This window comes from Phoenix dactylifera, unplaced genomic scaffold, assembly GCF_009389715.1.
Source record: "Phoenix dactylifera cultivar Barhee BC4 unplaced genomic scaffold, palm_55x_up_171113_PBpolish2nd_filt_p 000026F, whole genome shotgun sequence".
NCBI classification, from domain to species: domain Eukaryota; kingdom Viridiplantae; phylum Streptophyta; class Magnoliopsida; order Arecales; family Arecaceae; genus Phoenix; species Phoenix dactylifera.
The window spans coordinates 1,086,238-1,109,615 of record NW_024067667.1 but is presented as its reverse complement, the minus strand read 5'-3'; the positions used below and the strand labels follow the sequence as shown (position 1 = coordinate 1,109,615).

The 23,378-nt window shown below is 36.5% G+C and overlaps 1 protein-coding gene across 2 annotated transcripts in view; it reads right to left on the bottom strand.

Annotated features, from left to right (window-relative positions):
• Nucleotides 1–2,358: 2,358 nt before the first annotated feature.
• LOC103702580 (DNA repair protein RAD50) overlaps nt 2,359–23,378 on the bottom strand; it is a 49,308-nt gene continuing 28,288 nt past the window's right edge. Inside the window, exons 17-27 of one of the 2 annotated variants that reach the window (XM_039115875.1) lie at nt 21,246–21,454; nt 14,958–15,159; nt 11,996–12,165; nt 11,584–11,908; nt 4,829–4,954; nt 4,690–4,742; nt 4,072–4,222; nt 3,934–3,996; nt 3,249–3,382; nt 3,034–3,162; nt 2,359–2,870 (exon numbers count right to left, since the gene is read on the bottom strand). In XM_039115875.1, the coding sequence (XP_038971803.1) occupies nt 2,831–2,870; nt 3,034–3,162; nt 3,249–3,382; nt 3,934–3,996; nt 4,072–4,222; nt 4,690–4,742; nt 4,829–4,954; nt 11,584–11,908; nt 11,996–12,165; nt 14,958–15,159; nt 21,246–21,454 (1,602 nt within the window). In that variant the 3' untranslated portion in view covers nt 2,359–2,830. Of the gene's footprint in view, nt 2,871–3,033; nt 3,163–3,248; nt 3,383–3,933; nt 3,997–4,071; nt 4,223–4,673; nt 4,743–4,828; nt 4,955–11,583; nt 11,909–11,995; nt 12,166–14,957; nt 15,160–21,245; nt 21,455–23,378 lie in introns of those variants that run through there. The other variant, XR_005506939.1, reaches the window with a different exon arrangement.

Below are 23,378 nucleotides of genomic sequence, written 5' to 3'. Positions count from 1 at the left end.
AGTTTCATGTAACTTTAGCAACAAATCTCGAACCGCAACTCTCACCCATTCGTTTGAATTACCAAATTCCATTTAATTTTGAGCTCTGCCAATAATAATTAGAACATTCATGTACAATTTTCTTTTAATTTCAAAAAAATTCTGCCCAAACCTCTTCTATAGCTAAAAGAAGTATAGCTTTTACATATTTGATTTTGAATAAAATACTATCATGTTTTTCCTCTTAGTCACCAAATTATATCAACTAAAATGATGTTTAAAATTGAATTCTAAAAAGCTATTTTAATATTTATAATTGATACAATAAAAGTTAAATTATTTTTTCTATATCTATTAAATGATAGGAGAAAGTCTTTTTCTAAAATTCAGAAAAAAATCCAAAAACTAGGCAAGCGCATTATAAATTTCAAACTAATCTTATCATGAAAAAATATTTCTTTCTCTACCAAAATAAAAGTTTTCTAAATATTTTTTTTTTTAATTTGGAAGTTTTACTTATCCAAAAAAATATAAGCTAATATGCATTATATTAAAATTATAACATTTCTATATAATATATTCTTATCCCATGCGGAATGATATCCTACTATTAATTATTTCATATTCTCCTCTACTATGCTAAAAGTACAATGCTCATGCGCCCATGCTGACGTGAGCCGAAAGCATATGGTAGGCGTGTTAGCGCACGCAGCAAGAAATTGAATTTATATACAACGTGCATTTATGATGTCATGTGTGATGTTTCCTGATCCTTACTTTTGGAGATGTGATTGGCATGGGACAAAGGGAATATGCCAAAAGGTGACATATAATTTACATTCATTGCCCATTGAAGCATAAAACGTATTGGGATTAATTTATATGATTATACTTGATATAGTGGAGTAGGAAAAATGTTGTCACTAGATTCATCTTACCTTCAAATTGGACAGGTAATGTTCTTACACAATTGCCCTCTCAATTGTGCTGTGAGTGCCTTTTTACTAATAAATAGAAAAAAATATTTTATGTGGAGCTAGAGCTACAAATATCTGGGCTGTAGCAAGACTACTAGTACCAAATGAGTCTTTGATTTCCACCCCATATATCCAGGCCGAAACCAATGCACCATGGGTTGACCAAGCCCTCCACAGAAAATCAAGACTTAAGGTGTATTTAATTGACGCCCAGAATTAAAATCGGAATCAGAATGATCATATTTTTCGATATATGTTGTTCATAACTATAATCGAAATAGGATTTGAATACTGAGAAAAAGTTAGAATTCGGTTTTGGTGGATTGGGGCATTCCTATTTTTTCAAAATTAGAATCGGAATGTAACTTTTCCTAACTAAATGATTGGAATGAGAGTGACTTATTTTCATTTTCATTTTCATTTCAGAGCTCAACTCTCCCCAACCAAACATATTATTAGTGTAATAGTTGTTGAAACAAAGGCTAACACTCTATGGAATCAAACCCTGCCTCTTGTCTAGAGTAGCATGGGGCTGTATCATCCAAAAATTGGATGATAATATCCACCTCATGCAAGAAACAGGAAATACTGATCTTAGTCATGATTAGCAAATGATTCTAACTAGGGACCTTGCCATGAGTCAACGGTCACGAAATCATGCATCAAGTCATGAAGATGCCAAATCAAATATTTCCGCATTGTCGAGAAGGCAGTGTCATGATCTCAACGCCTTTGAGGCTCTAACCCAAAATTATGTAGCAGAAATTTGGTAGGTGCATGCGTGCATTTATTCATATCAAAAGAAAAATGCACTGCTGAATAACTACGAGGGACAAAATCAACTTCAGAAGAGCAACGAAATGTGAAGTACATGCAAACGAGCAGCAGGACACAAAGTCGTCAACCAAATTGCAGATCTAATATGAAATTGGAAAAACAAAATATAGATATATCACAAGCACTGCAAGAGTACTGAATGCAAAATTAATAGATGGAAATTGGTTGAGATCATGGATCCCCAAACCCTGGATCCCCAAACCCTGGAATTTCGTTATTATCAAATGCATACATGCATGTAGATGGTGCTGGTAGAGGCCGAGCTCCACTTTGGCTTGGCTTGAAACAAAATGCTCAAATTAAGCTCGATTTGAAGCTAAACAAATCAAGCTTGAGCTAGCAAAATGGCTTTGAATTTAATCTCAATACGAAACAATAATTGACCCAGCTTGATCGAGCTCGGCTAGAAAAAACTCGAATACATTTAAATTATATATATATCATATATAATACGTTTTTAATGAAAGTTTGAATTGGTGTTCTTTTCACTTTGGAACAAATAAATTTTAGTTTATACCTGAGCTAAACTTTGAACCAAAACATGAAATCAAGAAGCAAGCTTTCATTTAAACTTGAACTAAGCTTGATTTAATCTCAATTGATTTCAACTTGATTTAATATGATCATGCTGATCAAATAAGCTGATCAACGTTACAGGCCTGACTATATTAAACAAAACGCATACCACTCAGCAGAGAACCCTGTTACTGTTAAAAGTAATTAGCCATCGATCTATGAGCAAGACTGGTCGGACTGTCTGTATACAGAATTCACAAAACTAAATTTCAGGCAATGCCGCTCTGAATATGCCTTCCGGATACATTTAAATTACAATTTGGGATCATTACTTTGTCCAAAAGAGGGTGTAGTTCAGTAAGCATTTTCCCTATATGGTCTTTCTCTGGTCATGTAGGAATTTCAACAAAGCAACTTGCTTAGTGCTGCTCATACAAGGGGGCAATAGATCGGCGCAGCATCCGCATCAATTCCTTTTGTACATGCTGAGAACCTTTATCCCAATTTTGAGTCTCATTCTGTCAATCAAATATCTCTTGGGCTTCAATAATGCTGTGTTGACTGGACATCAAGATTTGAAAACGGTCAATGAGATAAAAGATAAAAGAATAAAAGAGACCTAGGGTGGATTTAGGTAAAATAATACAAGTGAAAGAAAAGAGACCCAGGGTGGATTTAGGTAAAATAATACAAGTGAAAGATAAATGATTTAGCCGAGACTTACTGTTCGTCCTTTGTGACCCGGTAATATCTTTCGGCATGCTGGCGTTGACCAATCAGCTGAGCAAATCTCTCATCATGAGTAATTACTATCAACTGAAAATTCTCCTGACCCTTACGGTCTTCCATAATTCTAAACAAAGCAAGAAATAAAAAATTCAATTTAATAGCAGATACAGCTTTTTGTCATTTATGATAAAAGATATGGTAAAGAATTACCTTAAGAGAGCTGCAGCAAGACTTTCTGCATTTGGCACATCCAAGTTGGTGGTTGGTTCATCCAATGCTAGGATTCCACAATTCAGACAAAAAGTTTCTGCCAGCGCCAACCTTATTATAAGTGAAGCAAGGACCTGAGCATAACCTAAGTACAGTTAACACCATAGGGTATGCTATTTGACTCAAGCCACAGAATCTCATCCCACAATTAAGAGTGCATTCCAATGATAAGTGTCCTTTCTCTTTTTTTTGAGAAAAAAGACAGTACCCATCAAATCGAATCAAAGTACCATTTGAGACAAAATTCTATGGGCAAGAAACCATGCTAATACAGACCTAATTAACGCTTACCATGGAATGCCGTACCGGCCGGTACGGGCCGGTACGTACCGGTCCGGTCCTAGACTAGTACCGGAACCACAAGAAAACCGGTATCTCCGATTTTCTTGTACGAACTGGCCGGTACGAAGCCCGTACCGGTCGGTACGAAGTGCCGACCCGGTCGGTACCGGTTTTTTTTTTTTTTTATGAACCACAGCGCGAGGAGCTGTGGTTTTTGGCTCGCGGTACCGGCCGGTACTGTACCGATACCGGCCGGTACGTACCGGACCAGACCAGTACCGTACCGGTCCGGCCCGCCACCGGTACGGCGACCGGTACCGGTACGGCGGACCTTGACGCTTACCTTCTGACCGGCACTACATCTTCCCCGCATTTCCAGCTCAGCATCACCAGTCTGCATTAGGACCTGAAGAACATGACATCAGATTCATGAGTAATGTGCTCAACTCATTTGTGCAAAGTTATAATTCTTTTTACTTACTTTATAGCTGTATGATCGAGTGCCAGCACCCTCAGAATCAGAATGAATACTTATGTAATCAATATCTTGCCCTCTGTATGTTTGCTGCCATAGTTCCCTGATTATCTTATTTATTTCCTCCATTTTCATAGTATGGAACCGCATTAGCGCCCTAAGACAGACCACAAAAGTCATTAGGCCCGCCGGATTGCATCAGAAGAACAATTATGGGAAAAGGCAAGGGATATTGTGCATGGCTTTGAATATTATTGCTCGTGGAGAATCTGTCAGCACATATAATCAAGCTTTACAGAAATCTTAAGAATACCAGAACTAGCTATTTGGAACTCACAAATACCCCCCCAAAAAAGTTAAACTAGAATTTTTGCAGTCGAAACTAGAGTGACAGATCCTCGTATACCAATTTCAGTGTCTTAAGTCTGCACATGAAAATGGAACAGCAAACCTTCACGGTGATAAGCAGACCCGAATTTTAATCTAGAATATAGCAAGAAGCCCCTAATTGCTAATGGCATTGCAATGGAAGTTCATATATATTTTGATCTCTAAACCATCACGCAAGACAGACATTACATACTATAAGCATAGAAAACATGAAAAACCTTGTTGAGTGCTCACTTATCAAGTGCATTGTGGTAGCGATCCAGATCTTTATTTGCCATTTCAGTTGTCTGCAACAGAATCAATCAGTCAAGGGCTTCCAATGGAAGAACCTGAGAAGTTAAAAGCATTGCAAAATATAAAAGGAGATATCTACCTTAAGTTGGACAAGCTGATTGAAGTATCTCTTGTCAATGTCATTGTATTGTTTCTGTTTGAGTTCAAGTTTGTTCTTTGATATATTACTTTGATAAACTGAAAGTGTCCCATGACATCTATTCAGCTGTAGAAATCACAGGGTAAGTCAAAACCATCTTTGAAGTGGACCAGTGACAATATAAGAAATTACTATCACAAACAATAAAATAACAAAGATATACTTGAAAGAAATATTGTCATATAAAAGCAATAGAAGTTTGTAACATGCACCATATTGCCATTATCAAATGAAGTTATGCAATGAAAATAGATCAGAGAAACCAAACACAGATTCTAGAAGACTCATGAAATAAGCTACATAAAATCTAGTGCATCAGAGACTGATGATTACTTCCTCATTTTAGGTTTTCCTTCCTAAAAACTATGAGAAAGTCAGACTAGATATATGCCCTTGAAACCATTTTGTAATTTCAGATATATTCTGAAATATATCATGGGTATTTCTATAAACACAATCATAAACAATAAAGGGTATGTGTCACGTATTGATCTTGAGGTCAAATAAAAAGTGGCCACATGATCATTCAATTTTTCAGAATATCCAAGTGGCAGGAAGGTTTAGCAACCTTTTTTTGGTGAGTGGAAGGGAGTGGGAGCCGCAAGGTGTAAATTCCCCAGGTTCAAATACTCGTGGATGTGCTACCCAAGACTTGAACCCAGCAACTCCTCTTCTTAGAAAAAGTGTGTCAACTACAGCAATATATAGGGCATTTGCCATGTAAGATTGGATGCCTTCAACGCTTTACATTTAGTAGCAGTGGTGAGGTTAGGCATCAGAATTATTTAGCTATCATGATCTATGGTGACTACATGCTTTCCTAAACCACCAAGTGCACTTACATGAGCTTTTGTTTCACACCAAGGGCTTGTTTGGGCATTCCTGCAGGAATATCCTACAGGAATCAGACCCGTTTGCCTGCCCAACCTACAGTCTTATAAGAGCCTGCCCAAGTCCTAGCATAAATCCCAGCAGGGGGACTTGTTGGTCGGCAGGAAGGAAAAGGACCTGTGGAGGGCTTTTACCCCCTCCAACAAGATTCAGAGTAGGGGGTTGATGGGTTGATATGGGCCATACCCAAATGGGCTGCCCAATCCATGAATCCAACAAGAAATCTAGCCCAATCCTGATGGATTTTCCCAATGGACAAGGCTCTCACCATTGCGGGGTTAGAGGGAGGGGGGGTTGGATGTATGCATCCTTACCCCATGTGCGGAGAGATTATTTCCGTGTTTTGAACATATGACCTCCAGGTCACAATGGAACAAACTTACTATTGCGCCAAGGCTCATCCTCTACTAAATTGGTCAAAATTGGAATTCAATGCCAACAAACAATTGTTCGAACGAGATGTTAATTCTAGCTGAACAATATGGCTAACTTGTTTAGTTTTGGGTTTATTAATTTTCCATCAAACCTATGTATCTAAAAATGATACCTTGTGTACACTTGAACAGACTAAGTAACAAAATTTAGACATAAATGAGAGTTCGGATCAAGGTTTGCTGTACCGGTACCGATAGGCATATTGGTCACCTACTGGACCGGCACAGTTCCGGTTCGGACCGGTTTAAACGGTACCGAACTGGAACACTCTATCTTGCCGGAGCCGGAAAAGAAGAAGAGAACAAGAGAGCGAGGGGGGGAGGGAGGAGAGACCGCTCGCGGAGGATCGCGGGGGGGCGGCGAAGGCCGGGGGAGGACAGGGGAGCCCGCAGGGGCGTGGCAGAGGCCGAGGACGCGGCCACGGTTTTTTAATTTGAGAATTTTTAAGTAAAGTCTGCAAATCGGTTGTCAACTTTACTTACAAATTCCTATATTATTTTCCGCGGCCTCCGCCGCACCCCCGCGGGCTCCGCCGCCCCCCCGGCCCTCCGCAGGCGGCGGAGGCCACTCCTCCCTCCCTCTCTTCCCTGCTCTCTCTCTCCTTCTCTTCGTCTTCCCCGACTCCGGCTGGGTTCGGCCCGTACCGGTTTCCACTGCTCCGGCGTACCGGTTACAGGCCGGACCGGTCCGACCCAGCCAGTATGGGCCGATTCATCAGACCATGGTTCAGATGCTAAACATGGAAGCTTCCAAACAACATTTGCCCATTTTTGCATATATATTAGGTAAAAGAGCCTTAATCCAGCTAGTGAGTATTTTAACTTCTAGCATGCTATCTATTCTTGGAAGTTAATTATAATAATGATACATCTATTTTTATATATAATAATAACATCCAGGGTAGCCCTGATTATGAATGCTTGGCCAAAGAGGGTTTATAAAGCCAAGCCCAAATAGTTGGCAAAAAAGCTTGAAAATTAGAGAAATTAGAGTAATGCTTATGGTTATCTTGTTGACTGGTTTTTTGTTAGTTGGCTTTATAGCATTAAATGGTGACGATCACAATGTTTCATCATACCAGGTCAAAATAATGCAACAGATGCTGATCAATGAGCTAATGCCTCTCCTTATTTCAATATGAAAGTTACATTAGAATTCTGATGGCACAATTTTTTATCTGAGCTCATTAATCATGAATTGAAAATACACCATAAAATCAAACATTTAATTGACAAAGGTAAGTTGTATTTGCCAGATTACTGATTTTATGCTTCTAACTGCTTATGCATATTTGGAAATCTTATGCTCAAAAGGAAGGGAATTGAAAGTCCCAGCAGCATCAACAGCAAGACTAGACAAGCTGCATATAACTACATAGTCCAGAAGGCATCAACAGTAAACTGGTAGTTTTAAATCGAATGTGGAAGCCTCATGCAACTACCTAATGTATCCATGAGCATGCAGTCAATTTTCAAGTCCAAGTGCAGTACAGGAAATTAACAGTTATGAATAACATTCATTTCTAAGCATCATTAGTATGTTTGCAGTCTCAGAACAAGTTAGCCTTGAGTCTGACAAATGCTTGTTTAACATGAACCACAAAACTTATAACATTCAAATTGTAATGATGGGAAAATGAGATGCTGGATAATAATACAGTGGTGAGGCAGGCTGTATTTACCATTTGAAATTTTATGCTTTAAACAGCCTGTGCATGATTGAATATTTTAAGTGGTGGGAATTAGAAGTTCAAATAAAATCATCAGCAAAATAGTAGTTTTATATCTCATACACAATCAACACCAACTATCTGATGCTATCCATATGCAATGAATCTGATTAAAAGTTGAGTCAAGTGCAGTATTCAAGAAACCAACTCTGATGAATGTCTTGCATTCTTAACAGATTTAGTAGATAGTAGTTTCGGCTCAAGACAAATATCAATTGAATGCAGTGCTTGTTCAGCATCCTATGGCCAGTGCATACAGCCTTGTAGTTTGGGATTGCTAATTACACAAAGTCGGACCAACCCCTTATGGTCCAATATTCACTTGATTTCTTGTTTGTTTTATGACCTTGAATCTGTCCAAAGGCCATCAACTAATTAGGATTGTTAGATGTTCATAGAGACCCAAAATCTTATTAATATAAATGAATGAAGCCTTCTCCTTTTTGAAAACACTCAGTCTGACTCCAAGTATCCTGTTCAAAGAGCCTTATGCAATAACTTTTATCTATCTCTATCCTTTAGCGTTATTTGTTTTTGTTCTTGTTTATTCTTTGAAATGAAATTTATGTTCCCTTTGGTTATATTAACAGAAGTTATATAGACTGAGTGACCCATATCATTTGGCCAAGTAAATCTTACAATCACCAGGACTACAAAAAACATTAACATATAATGACATCAGCACCATGTTCAAGAAGCTTTGGAAGTCTGCATAAAAATAAACAATTTAAGACTTGAAGCATCTTAACTACAAAGAGACATGAAGCTTATCAAATTAAACACCTATTAAATTAAAAGATGCTGTTCATAAGGTCTTTCAATATACATGTTTCTTAACCTACTCCCTTCTAACATCAAAATGGAGGGCTCTAACTCACTATTGATATGATCCAACTCTCCAAAAATTTCTAAAAGCTGCAAATAAAGAATTTTACAAGTATCCAAGTACCTGTCACATCTGATTTGGATACATATCGGAATCTACTTTTTGAAGTTGGATGCGAGTGTCCAAGTAACACTAGCAAAAACAAGAGATAAAGCCTCGGGCTCCTTTTTCACTAGGTTCCATCTTTGTCCCAATAGGTACGGGCTAACACCATCACCAACATAGTTACTCAACTGATACCAACCAAAGACAAACAAGATGCCTTAGTTCATATGGACCCAGGGTCCCTAGTCGTCCCAGGTTCCAATCTCTAACTAGTTCGATCTGAGATGGCCAGGATAAACCAAGACAAATTAGGTCCTGAATCCACTTTATTACACCTCCAAACTACCCATCACCAACAAAGTTGCTCAACTGAAAGCAACCAAAGACAAACAAGATGCCTTAGTTCATATGGACCCAGGGTCCCTAGTCGTCCCAGGACCCAATCTCTAACTAGTTCAATCTGAGATGGCCAGGATAAACCGAGACAAATTAGGTCCTAAATCCACTGTCTTACCCCTTGTCCAAACTAGTAGAATAATTGTTATCATGTCATCACCGATATTAGGACTTAGTCTATGATTTGGTCTTCTTTGGCATGATAGGTAATGTTCTTAAGTTACAATGACATGGGATCAAGTATGGTAAGAGGCATTGTGGTCATTTGACCACCCCGAGTGGGCTCCTAAAGTCTGGCTATTGCATTAATTTCCTCTTTCTTTCTTCTGCCCTTTCTTCCTAGCAACTCTATTTCCTTCTTCCTATTTAAATCAATTTGTCCACCCAAGTGACATCCTAGACTCAAGTAAAAGCTCAAAATCACCACCTTCCAAGTCTTTCCTACATAATAATGTTCATAACATGAAGTCTCCTTAAACATTGAATTGTGGATATAGATTAAAACATGCACTATAGTGATGAACATAAACAGGGTTCTTTAGCCTGTCTCTAAAGAGAAACTCCAGTGAATATGCTCGGGTCCTATGGCCTTTCATTGCCAAGAACTGTCCCTCCTCTTTCCTCTCCAACCTCCCACCCCCCGGTCCTCTATTTTCTCTTTCTCCCTTCATTCTCTCCTCACTTCTCTTCCGAACTAGATGGCGATGAGTGGCGATGAGCCATGACTAGAAGCATTGACGGTCGCAACGAGCTTGAATTGGCTCACCACTATAATGGTGAGTATGGTGGTGGCCAAATCTGGCTCTCCTATGGCAGCATTACTGGTGGAGAGCCCTCCTATCCCACACTAATAATATTCTTCTGTTCGGATGGGAGAGCTTGCACAATGGAGCATTATTCAATATAATTCTTCTATTCGGACAACAATGGAGCATTTCAAATTTGCAATGTTGTCACAATGGAGCGTTATTCAATATTATTTTTTAATACTTGAGGAATATTATGATTACTCATCAAATATTATTTGAATAATGAATAAGAATATTATTAATATTAGTAGTTATTATGTATTGAACAAAATAATATTATTTTATGATTAACTTTGTAATCTAACTATTCACTATTAAATATAATTAATAATAAACAAATAATAATTATATTAAAAATTATTATATTATAGTTAAATAATAACAATATTATTAACTACTAATATTATTAATTAGGATTGAATAAAATAATAATATTTATAATATTTAAATAGCATTAAAATTAGTTATTTAACATTAGTTTTTATCAAGGTCCGCCGTACCGGTACCGGTCGGCGTGCCGGTGGCGGCCCGGACCGGTACATACCAGTTCTCCAACGATAAACTACCGGTACCGGTTTCAGGCTAATCCGGTACCGGTTCCAGGCCGGAACGATACGTACCGGCCGGTACGGACCAGTACGGCGGACCATACTTATTATTAATAGCAAATAATAATATTCTTATTAATTTATTTAATATTTATACTAAAAATATGATCGAAGTCAAGATCAAAGAAAAAGTGCGTCCTCTCTCTAAATCGAACTCTCCACTTTCAAGTCTAAAATCATTTTATTCTCCTTCTAGTTATTTTAGATGAAAGTCACTTTTAGGGACTACAATAACTTTCATCTTATACTTTTTTCAGCCCAAAGCCCAAGAAGTGACTTTGGTCCACTTGTTACTGCCCAAACATGCCCTAACTTGCAAACAAAAATACTAGAATGTATTTGGCAAGCCAAATGGTGCTAGCCCAAGGCACCTTTTTGGTGGATAACATCCAACAATCTCCACAACAAATGCTCGGCACCTATGAGATCTGTTGGCAAACCTATGAGATCCCTTAGTTGTTTAGTCACCTTGTGTCCTTGTTCTTTTGTCTTTCAAGATCTTGCAGTAAGTTTTATCTGGATAAGCATGAAGTGCAAAGTGTTAAGAGTGTGTTCATAAAATGATTTTCCAATTTTGTGTTAATAGAGGTTTGCCTCCAAATTAACTTAAAAGTCATAGCCTCAAAGTTACAAGCATTCTTGTCGACTAACTTGTGCATCCATGGTGTACCAATCAATGCAAATTATGGCTTATGAAACACAAACAATATAAAATTGTAAACAACTTAGAATATTTGTTTTCCACAAGGTTAGCAATTAGTCCATCAATATGTTTTTTGGACACAGAGAAAGCGAAAACCATTATTTGGTTCCATTTGAACACAAGACCGAGCAGTATCTCTGGAATGTTAATTGGTAAGGAAAGCATTAATCATGAACTAATATGTCATTGTTACCTCTGAAAGAAGTCTCTCCTTTTCTTGCATATGTCTCTTAAGTTCTGCTTCAATGGTGGACATGCTTCCAATAGATAAAACTTTCTCCTCTAGTGACTCAATTTCATGAGTAAGCTCCTCTACTTCAGCCTTTGTTTTTCTGTAATTCAAGTTGTCATCAATATTTCTTTTTAATTGATCTTGGTTACGCAATAGCTCTTTACTCTTGTTCAATTCAGCTGAAATCTCCCGTTTCATGCTTTCACATTTCTGCAGTTGAGATTCAGCTAACGAGTGCTTGTCTTGTAAATCCTTCAGCCTTTCTACTTTCTTGGAATTAAGATACCTAACATGATGTTGCAAGTACAAAATTGTAGCTGAAATTAGGGAGAAGAATATCATGGATAGAATTTCATCTCCACAAGAACCTTACTCTTTAATCCGAGTATTGAGTGTCAAAAGCATCTCAAGTTCTTGTTGAAAGCTCCTTTTCTTTTCTGCCTGCTCATCATATTCTTGCTCGAGTTTCAATTTCAAATCTGTGTGCCCTTGCTGTAACTTCTGTTTCTCCTTCAGTAAGGGTACAAGTGCCTCTGCTAAATGCTGGAAAGTTCCCAGAAAATCATTTCAATCAAAAGCCTTTAGCAAAATGTTAGCCATACCTTTATGTTAACATAATTCAGAGGAACATAACATAAAAGGGTGTCCTAGTGCACAAGACTCTTGCCAATGTGGGGTCTAGGGAGGGTTATATTGTAGCCTTTCAGTATGGTACCAATTCACATTATAGGGTTCATGGTATGTTGTTGCATACCAAGATCAATACCAAGAGACCATTGTTTATTTTTTTGCATTTTTAACTTTTGATTTCAAAATTGAATATTAAGTGATTTTCAATTTTTCATTGTGCCAGAAAAAATATATTTTATTTTTTCATGTTTGAGCGCTTTTTGGTGAGGTGTGATGCTGAAGGCTGATAGTGATATCGAGATTGCAGGCTTCAAGAGGGGAGTGCAGCAACAACAGTCACCTATTTTGGTCTAATTTAGCAAATTAGTGGCCGGGCGGGAGAAAGAAAACTCACCTAAGCTTAGCAAAATCCAACATCAAGGAGGCCAACAGTGGGTGGAAGGCCACTGCTCCCTCCTTCCCTTCTCACCCTTCCACACACACACACACACACACACTCTTTCCCTCTCTTTATTGGACAAAAGACACCCAAGGGCACCCGTGAATTCGTGATTGCCACAATAAAAGGTTTAGGCTCAAATACTGGCTAAACCAGCCTTGGTACTAGCCTGCGCTAGCCGGTTCAGAACAGTACGTGCGGTGTATACCAATTTGAACTGGTTTCCATGTCCAAACCCATCATACTGATAGGTTACTGTTGGCACCGTACTAAATACTAGTACTTAAGACCTTGGATCGGAAATAAGATACTAGGATATTTAAGGCTTGCAATTGGATCTCATAGCTATTAGAAGCCTTAAATAATCAAGAAGGAACGAAACAAGTTGGATTTTAAAATGACACAAAATCTGTTTTGTGAATATATTAGATTAAGGTGTTATTAGGTTGCTAGAAAGTGTGAGAAAATAAGGTCAAAAGCAAGTAAGAAAATAAGGTTAAAGGCAGCCTTTCCACTGTTTGAAAATGAAATAATTCTCAAACAAAGGAGAAAATAAATAACTAAAGTTTCTCTATAAGAATTACAGTTATGTTCTTCAAAAGGTAGTGAAATTTTGAGAAAACAACAGAAGGCATTTTCCTACAACTTTCTTTTTCTGGTCAAACCAAACATGAAGAAAATCCCAATATTCTTTTCTTCTCCTTTCTATCTTTCCTTCCGTTGATTTACTTTTCCACTTCTTTCATTATCCTGGGTAAAAACCAAACCAAGCTTAAGAGAAGTATGTGCATAGCAAGAAAAAAATAAATAAGTAAACACGAAGATAATGAGGTAGAAAAAGAAAAAATATAGAGAATAAGGGAAGAATTAAGAAATAAGGGAAGAAAGGCTAAGACGTCTGCTTCCATCAATCACAATAACTTAAATTCTCTCTTTAAAAAGTTAGAAAACACTTCCTAGAAGGACTCTCATTTCACCTATTATGGCTTGAGGGCTTCAATTAACAGAAGACATGAAAAGTAACTATTAGTGAACCTAAAACTCCATAACATAAACATTGTTATAACTTTGGACTCCTGACAATAGGAAATACAATCCCAAGATCGTTAGGACCAAAAAAGAAATCCGAAAATACTATGAAACTTGAAATTTCAACTCCTTCCTCTATCAGATTAAACAAAGTGTAACTATTAAGGAGGACTACAGAATTCTTGTCTTCTTTGATGATTATAATGAATTTAATTATAATTATAGTATAATTCACAGTATGCAGAGCTTAGTTACTTGAAGCAGGAGCAGGTACAGGAAGTGAGTTTCGAAAAAACATTCAGAATGGAGGCATTTAGGAAGCTTGCTATGGAAGCTTCCTTTCCCTCAGTTTATTTTAAGGTGTTGAGACAGAGGCTAAGAGATATTGGGCAGCTTTCATTAGAGCAATGATGGCGGCAAGTTCGAAGATGTAATAGTATCGCAATGAGTTAGTTATGAACTGATTGAAAGGTTGGTGTATACTGACAGGAGAACAACATGAATGATTAAATTCGTATAGCCAGAGAAGTTTTGAATGCAAATACTGCTATATGGTACATGAGATGAGCAAGGAAGGTTTGAGTATTAGATCAGCTTTCGAGGGTTTTCAGATACCTATCCGAATAGATTATTTCTGGACCACAAGTTCAAGATCTAAGCAAAAGAAACACTACAGAAGCTATACGCCATTGGTCAGTAACAACAAGGAATAATAATCATCATATCTCCTTATTTTTAATTGTACATTATCTATTTGAAAAATATTTATTTCCGTTACTGACACATAGCATAAGGTGGTGAGAATTGTGAAGAAATGATATACTGAGCTTACAATGAAATAGAAATATCTATAATTGATAATATCAGTAAGCACAATCATAGTGCAGTTAAGCATGTAAATTTAGGCACATCTTGACTGAGCTCATCGATCTCACCTTTCAGGGAGTCAGGTGCAGAACGAAAAGCAATCTCATTTATGTTTGTATGAAATTGAAGGCTAGAAAAGACTGCCGATGTTAAAGGTTATGATTCTTTAAAAGGATCGAGATAACCACAAGTATGTGACTGTGCGAATATGAAGACAATAGTTTAGTTGAGAATCAATTGGTCCAAAAAAGAATAACTTTGGATGTATACTAATAGTTAATATATTTGAACAGAAAATCCTCTCAAGATAAGTTCCAAACACCAGTAAAAAAAAGGCAAGACAATAGATACTGAAAGACTTTTCTGATACCTTCTCATCAAAGTCCACTTGAGCTTTTTCCTCAGCTAGAAGAGCTAGATCCTCATCTGCCTTTTTGACTTTATGCAATATACTTGATGCTTTTAACTTTTCCTCCCTAAGAGCATGCCACCGCATCTGCATGTTTGATAAATCATCATTTAGAAATCTTTGTTCTTCCCTCAGATTCTCTACCTCACTATTCAGTGAATCCCTGTACGCAAAAACCAAAAAAAAATTAAGTAAAAATAGAGAGTATTTGAACAAGATTATGTTGCAAGTTGCAACAACATTACTATTAGGATAGTGCCCTCAAATTTGCTAAAGTCAGTTTCGAGATAAAAGGATATGTACATCAACAGCAATAGGCATCAGGATATATAAAACTATAATTAGTGGTTATCATATTCAAATATGTTCAATTATTATCAACTCCAGACCACATCATTAGGAAATTACTGAATAAAATTACGATATTTTGTGATCTTACATCATTTCGATTGTAAAAGCCAAGATTTTACACAGCTAGGTGTTTGTCGGTCTAGTAAATTCAGGGGAAAAACCTTGAACTTCAGGTTAGTAAAATTTTTCTTCCCTGCACCTTATATTCTTCTTTTTATTTTGAAACCAAATGCTTCCAGAAAACCTCTTAAGTCAAAATATTTAAAAACATTGATTTAAGGACAAAATCATATTTCAAAAATTAAAACCTCCAACTTCTTGCAGGTGACAGGTTTCAGGTTTTGGAGAACAAATTAACTCCATGAGATCGTGCACATCATTAACATCTAAATAACTGCTAAGTTATACTTATAAAGGTTTCTCTACCTGATGCCCTAAATCTATAATACAAAGCGAAGAAGGTATCTTTTAAAGAACATAATTCAGATTACAGCTAACATTAATGAAATCCCAGTTGTAAAATCAAATTATCCTGCCATGAACTTTCCCTGGTTACTCTTTATTTTTCTTACTTGCTAGAGAAAAGGAGTTAACACTTCCTGAAGATAGAGTGGTCAATTCGTAAAAGAGTGGAGTAAATTAAAACCAAACACATTTGCCACATGGAAAATCTATTCAATTTTTCCCAAAATAGCCTCATTATTTATCAAGTTTTTTAAAAAAATATGTAACTATGCTAAAAGTCAACTTAAAATGCAATACATCTTGTAATAGGGATATATAATGGAAACAAATGTTTGAGTGGCTTGACATGCATCAGACAATCAAAAAATAACATCATGAATAAGAAATTCACAATGCAAATTAAAATGAAAGAAAGCATTAAAGAAATTTAGTAATCAGTATCAAAATGTAAAATTTTTATATGTCAACCACACAAAACCTTTCTCATTCTTAGTCAAAAAGACGACGCTAGCTGTATAAACTTCATTGATTTTCATTATGCTTTTATTTAGTTGGCTATTTTCATCCATTTGTGCAGCGGGGTGTGATGCAGTGGTTTTCACAAAATTAGGCATTAAAATATGTGCTTGGACCCATTGTGTGCCGTAATATGGGAAAGAGAAGAGGAGATCTACTAGACTATATAGGATGAAAACATTCATAGTTCCTAAATCCCACTATTCTGTTTTTTTAACAAACTTTTTTTTATATCCTTTAGAAGAAATACTCCATAAAAATTTTGCAGGCTGTTAACATGTGTAAGATCAATTTCAGCCTTGAACCCTTGTTAAAGATGTCAAGCCATGACTTTCTTTTTTCTTTTTGAGGGAAAAACCATGATATTCTCATTGCAAACTAACATATCAGTGCAGAAAACTCCCATTTCACATGATATTCAAACATAGTACAAAAAAGAGACATCCTAGAAAACTTTATTAAGATAATGTATTTCTAACACTACCTCTTCACACATCTAACTGAGATCGACATGAGTTTAAAACTTATTATCAGCATCGAACTTGAAAGCAAAATCTATGGATAGAGGATGAAACTATATAGAGCTGATTGGGAGCTTCCACGGACCATGAGAACTGAAAATAAAGTTCTTAAGTCTTATTGTTGAGTTCTAAAAATAGACCCATGTATTTTTTAAGTATTTTCTTACCATTATCTGTATTTTATTTAATCACTTAGGTCTGAGTGCCAAGCAAGCCTTCTTTTATTTTAATGTTACTTGGCTGGCAAGTCATCTCACATGGCACTCAATTGTATTTTAAGATACTGGTCTACAAGCCACAGTTCTTGGCCATTAATGGTTACTTGGGAATGAAGAGCAGCACTCCAATCATCTTTAAGCCACTTCTAAGTTATCTATAAATAGTGGCAACCCCACCCCTGCTAAAAAAAAGAAAAAAGATCTCATGTAAGGTGGTTGGATGAAATCAGATTTCTCTATGAATTTTTCCTTCATACGATGCAAAGTGGGTGTGAGGCCTTCTGGTGTGATTCCGGGTTCTTATCACTTCTTCCTCTCCACTCCTATTTCTCTTATCCATTTATTTTCTGTTTTAAGCTATTTCACCATCTTTGCTTCAGAAATCCTAAAAAGCCTAACTACTAAATCCCCATAGTCCTATACCTACTTATTTTACCTTGAATTCTAAACAACTGCTTTCCCTCTTCTACTATCTCAGCCCCAAAACTGAACTTTCTCTCCGTTCAAATCCTACATAAAACCTATATTTTAGGGGTTGTTGTGATTCCTCGCAGGAGCATCCTTGTTTAAGCCTTTATCAATACTTTGGTTCTTCAATACGAGATTGCTACCAGCTCCCTAGATTGCTGATTAAGGGACGTCTTTGTACTCCACTACTGATTGAGTTTGGAGATGTCTTTTACACTTGAAGAGGCCTATCAGTTGACAAACAACCCTCATTTCACAATTACCTTCTTGAATAGTATTTATGCATTGATTTTTCTATCAGAAGAATAGTGGTTTATTTGCTTAGATAATCTAAATCAGATATCATCTTTAATCTTTTAAGCATCATTTTATGACATGAAGCATTAGGTTGCATTTCATATTAGAACCTTCAAGTGGAAGGACATTGAAAGTTATTTATTTTTAGTTTTTACTATCTATATTTCATTGTTTCTGCATGGCATCATTTTAAGCGGCATGAAGAGTCTAACCCCTTTAGGTTGTCCTACATTAACATCCTTCTTGTAATGCTACTAAACCAAGACGAGGGTGAAAAACACTCCTTAATTGTAAAAATAGAAGCTCCCACAAAATTATAATTCTTGGGTTCACAAATGGAATACCTTCTCTGCTTCAAAATTCTCACATCTTAACTAGTGCTCAGGAAATTGCTTCTCTCTCAAACACTCATATGCGTTGCATCAGACATCCGCTTGTAGCTTGTCTACATAAAATTGGTTTGAAGGATCAAGTTGTTATCCAAAAAAAAATGTTTAACCATTAATGACTGGCTAAGAACCGAGCATTAACCCTTCACATCAATCCAAGTTAGGCTATCTTTGAAACGAAGTGACCGTAAATGAAAATCTAAAGCCAGTTGCAAGTTAGGGAGAAATTCTTGGTTCTGTAGGTTAAGTTCATGCAAGCAAGCAGAAACCTTCCACGTCTTTCCTAGACTTGGTAGGAGGTTAAACAACAATAGGCAGAAACCTTACTTTGAAACAGAAGTAAGCAGAAATTCTTTCCCTCTCTTTCTTCTCATTTTCTTCTGCTTCTCATTTCTTATTTCCTTCCCATTTTATTCTTATTTATTAATTCAAAATAAAGATTTACTTCCCTAGCTCCTATTCTCTTCTTGGCCTGTAGATTAGATGTTGTAATGGGCCGTGCCATCAATAGACCAAACCCAGACCCCTGACTGAACCCGGGCTGAGACTCTCTCTTCTTCCTCTCTCTCTCTCTAAGCCTCTTTCTCCCTCTAAGTCAGACCCAGAGATCTTAGTTCAAAGCCCTGACTCTCTTTTTGCTCAGATACAAGTTGACCCTGGGTGGAGGCCGTTCACCACCTCGATACCCAAGCAGCATACCGGGCCGTACCCCCAGCCTTGTAAGATACCCCCTAGATTTTGGTTATCCTTGACTTTTTGAGCCACTTAAATCAAAACTCATCTTGACCAGTTTAGACCGGCCCGGGTAGTCGAGCACTGCCACCTGACTAATCTGATTTGGGCATAAGGCTGTATTTCCAGCAGTATTTTAATTTTTGACTTTACTTGGCTTTGAAAATAATGATAAAATTAATGATATTTTAATAATATTAAAACAGGTGAACCTGACCTATCTACCTGGAGTAAGATTTTGAAGCGAGAAAAAGTAGATAACCTAATGCTTTCAAGTATGTTTTCCAATTTTTTGGTAAAATAATAACTAGTTTATTAAATTTGATTATGATATTTGTTTTATACTTAGTTAAATGGGTCAGGCATGTTATTATTATGATATTAATTATTTTAAAATATATTATATGCTATGTTATAAATTTGAAAAATATAACTGGGCAAATTATGAAAAATTTGTTTTATATGTATGTATTCTTAGCATGGCTATGATCTAGCCCCGCCAACGGGGATATTCGTTAGCCCTATTGATTTGTAATCTGAAAAACTAGTTTGGATACCGAACCACCAGTGATTAGAATAGTGGTATTTGGACACCAAACCACCGGTGATTAGAATAGTGGTGTTTGGTACTTTGTGTATTCTGACCCATGCCACTGGCTTACGTGGCCATAGCATGATGTTGGATTTCTGGTATCAGTTTGTGAAAATAATAATCAATTTCAAAAGAAATATATGTATTATTTGAATTTGATATATTTTCAGTCAGTATCTTGCTATTATCTATTTATTTGGCATGCTTAAATCCACTTTATAGTATTATGTTGCTTACTGGGATAGTGTAGCTCATTATACTTTCTCTATTCTTTTTAGATCTAGATACATGATTGCTCGAGACTTAGGAGAGTACGCTAGATCTTCTGAAGATACTTTCAGCTATTAAAGTTCTAGTCAGACTATTTAAACTAGTTAGAATATTTTATTTGATTTACATAAATAGTTAGCATATATTGACTTATGTCATTTTGGAACGATTGTAAGAATTATTTGAATAAGATCTTGATAAACTAAATATTCAAAAATTATTACTACTTTGATATGATTTGTAGCCTTGCATGCTTATACGGTCCGCCATATAGGTATGCGGCGTCTATTACGCTCTGAGTTCAAAGCGTGACAGGCTCAATAGTCTACCAACTATAATGTCATTGGATAGGGTTCACCGATCAACTGTTATGCCTGCTGGTTAGTGGTTCATTGACCAACCAATCATTTCATTTTCAATCCATAAAATATGATACTTTTCGTGATCATGCAATATGGCAATTAACACATATAAAAAATGATTAAAAAAAGAAAGGAATCTCTTTAATCCAATGACATAAAGTTTCAATTAAAATAGCTCAACTTAGCCTTGTAGTTTCATATAATTAACTTGGCGCACAATTATTAGCAAGGAAAGATTAGAAAATCATGAAAACTATGATTTAGATTATAGAAAAAGATAGACAGCATTTAGTTTCGTTAATCAGACAATTTGATGAAATTGGAGGCCATAAAATGCTTCAAACTTCAATTCGGATCAGAGTTTCAAACTTAAAAACAGATGATGAGGTGTATGACACAAAATTTGAATTAGTGTATCATCACCTAGTGATTTACAAAATTGACTATTAACTATGTAAGGGTACGTACAGATTCCTGTCTTAAAACTTCACACCACAACCTTTCTTTTATCCTAGCTGATTGTTTGTAGTCAACCTTCTTTTGTCTTTGCTTTCTCTCCTTTCCTTAACTAGTTCCTTACTATATTCATTGCCAAAACTTTCTAGGATAGCAAAAATGGTGGAATGTGGGCTACAGTCTCCTATTTGTAAATGGTCTGTAAGCATGATGTGCACAGACACAAACTAAGAAAGAAATGAATCGAACATCATATCCAGCTCTTGGTGTGGATCCTACAATCATTTTTATGTCCAGATCTCGACGCAGATCACAAACCACATCATATGATGATCCATATGTGTATCCAAGAGTAAACTATCAAATACAAATTTTGGTCAAAATTCAGGTATCCAGAATCCACCCATCACACTCTTCATAATTAGAAAATGCATACCAGTACACATTTGATAAAGTGTAAAGAGAATCCATAAAGACAATTATTTTCTGCTCTCATCTGTGTATTAGATAAGCATGAGCATCTTTAGGTTATTAATTAATGTACCACACAAACATATTGTATCTAGGAAAGGAATATCTATGTAAATGTTAAGAGGGTGTAGGTTATGAAACCTCTTGCTCTGCAAAGCATTCAGCTGTAACTGAATCTCCTCGACAGATTTAACACCTTGCCCTCGAGAATCAAGCTTGTACTCCAATTCTTCAATCTGTGGTTTCAAATTATCCATTTCCTGCAGAAGTCTATCAACAGTTTCCACTGGCTGCACCAAAACTTCCACAGAATCCTTCTCTGCCTTCACATGAGCCAGAACCCCAACAAGCTGCAGTTGATCACCATAACTAACTGATATAATAAACAATTGTTTGTGATACATACTTCATGTTCAAAATTACGAGGCACAATCAATAGACAATGCCAATTTCACATGACAAAGAAAGAGAGCATATAGAATTATAGATCATAAGGTGAACATTGACAAACAGCAAAATATCAGATCATCAGTTCAAAATAATGTGTTTAATATTGTCAAGCAGCTAAACATAAAAAATAAAAAAAAAATTGTTGAATGGCTAAGATAGCTCAGTTTTACATCAAGCTGGAGGCACATGCTGCAGGCCTGCATCCCAGACTCAGCCATCAAAATTGCCATGTTACTGACCCACTGAATCCAGTTTTATCCTGTTCTTCTAGGTCCCATGAGACTAAAAATTTAAAAATGGGAATTCAGGATTTTTTTGTATCCCAAATGCCCAATCCAAGGTTTGAACTTTGAAATAACAGAGGCCTGCCTGTCACTTCTTGGCACGGTATTACCATGGTATGCCCCCATATCTACACATTGTTTATCACTTTATCAAATATGTCTCCATACAAGCTACATTATGGCCACAGGGAGCATCGTACTGTGGTACACTCAGTTTTTCAACCCTCGGGCCTATCCATGCATGTGTGTGTGTGCCACTTAATGTTGGGTCTCTAACTCTCAGACTGGCTGAGTTTTCAGTCTAGGCTCTCTCTAACTCTTTCTTTCTCTCTCTCTATCTATCTATCTATCTGACGGCTTAGATGCTGAGAAGGTGAAAATTGTCGCAATCACCTCCCTATTTCTCTCTCTAAGAAGTGAGATGATCTGAGAGACTGAATCTCATCTCTCTCATTTATGCGTGTGTATGCACAGGCCTGAGGTAATAACAGTGAGCACCACCTCTGGCCTGGGTCAATAAAATGACTTAGTTCATTACTGCAAGTTTAATGCCACGTTCAGCCACAACTCAAAAGTTCTATCCCAAGTTTACAACTAATTTTCACAACTTATTCAAAGCTTTAATAAAAAAGAAATGGCTAAACTTGGGATTTAGAAATTCTAGACCTCAAATCCAAGATCTGGAAAGACCCTCTTGGACAAGAGTTCCCCAAAAAGCATCTGTATATTGTTCAAGCTTATAAATTATTAAACATAATTCATTATTAAATTAATTAATTACCAAATAAAGGGATACTATGGCAAGTTCTTGGGTTTTAATACTAAAAAATTGATCCAATGATTAAGACTTTTAGTAGTGATAAAACTGTAGAATATAGTTCTCTCATGATTTTGTGACAGTAAAGGGAATTATTCACACAACTTGAATGCGTGCTTGTGATATAAGTTCAATAATAGGGTTTCATGATGTGATGTTTTGATAACTTGTTTAGAAGAAAGCAAATATCAAGGGGTGTTTGCTCCAGATATTTTTTCCAAGAGTCCATCATGGGATGAAAAACATATATTTCAATTGTAAAGCATGTCGCTCAAACCAATTAAATATCACATGATGTAAGTTGCAAGTAGGAAAAGAGCAAGAAAGCAAAGAACATGCCTAGTAACTTCAGTACATCTAGCACTGTGTACTCTGAAGATCTAGAGCACCCTGATTTTCACAACATCTATTTGGGACTAGAAAGTGATTAAAGATAGTTTGTAAGCAGGAACACCTAGAGAGCAACTTAAAACAATAACAGCTTCAAATGATTAAGGCCCCCTTTGGCAGAGCTTTTGGTGGGCCAGAAAGTGCGCCCCCTTTGGCAGAGCTTTTGGTGGGCCAGAAAGCACTTTCTGGCCCTTCAAAAGTATCTTTGGGTAGAATAGAAGTGTTTGGTAAAAAAACCGGAAAGCTGTTTTAGCTTTCTGGAAAAGAAAAAGCACTTTTAGCATGCGTCGGAATGCTATTTTGATTTATAATTTTTTTCCTTTTTGGACCGAA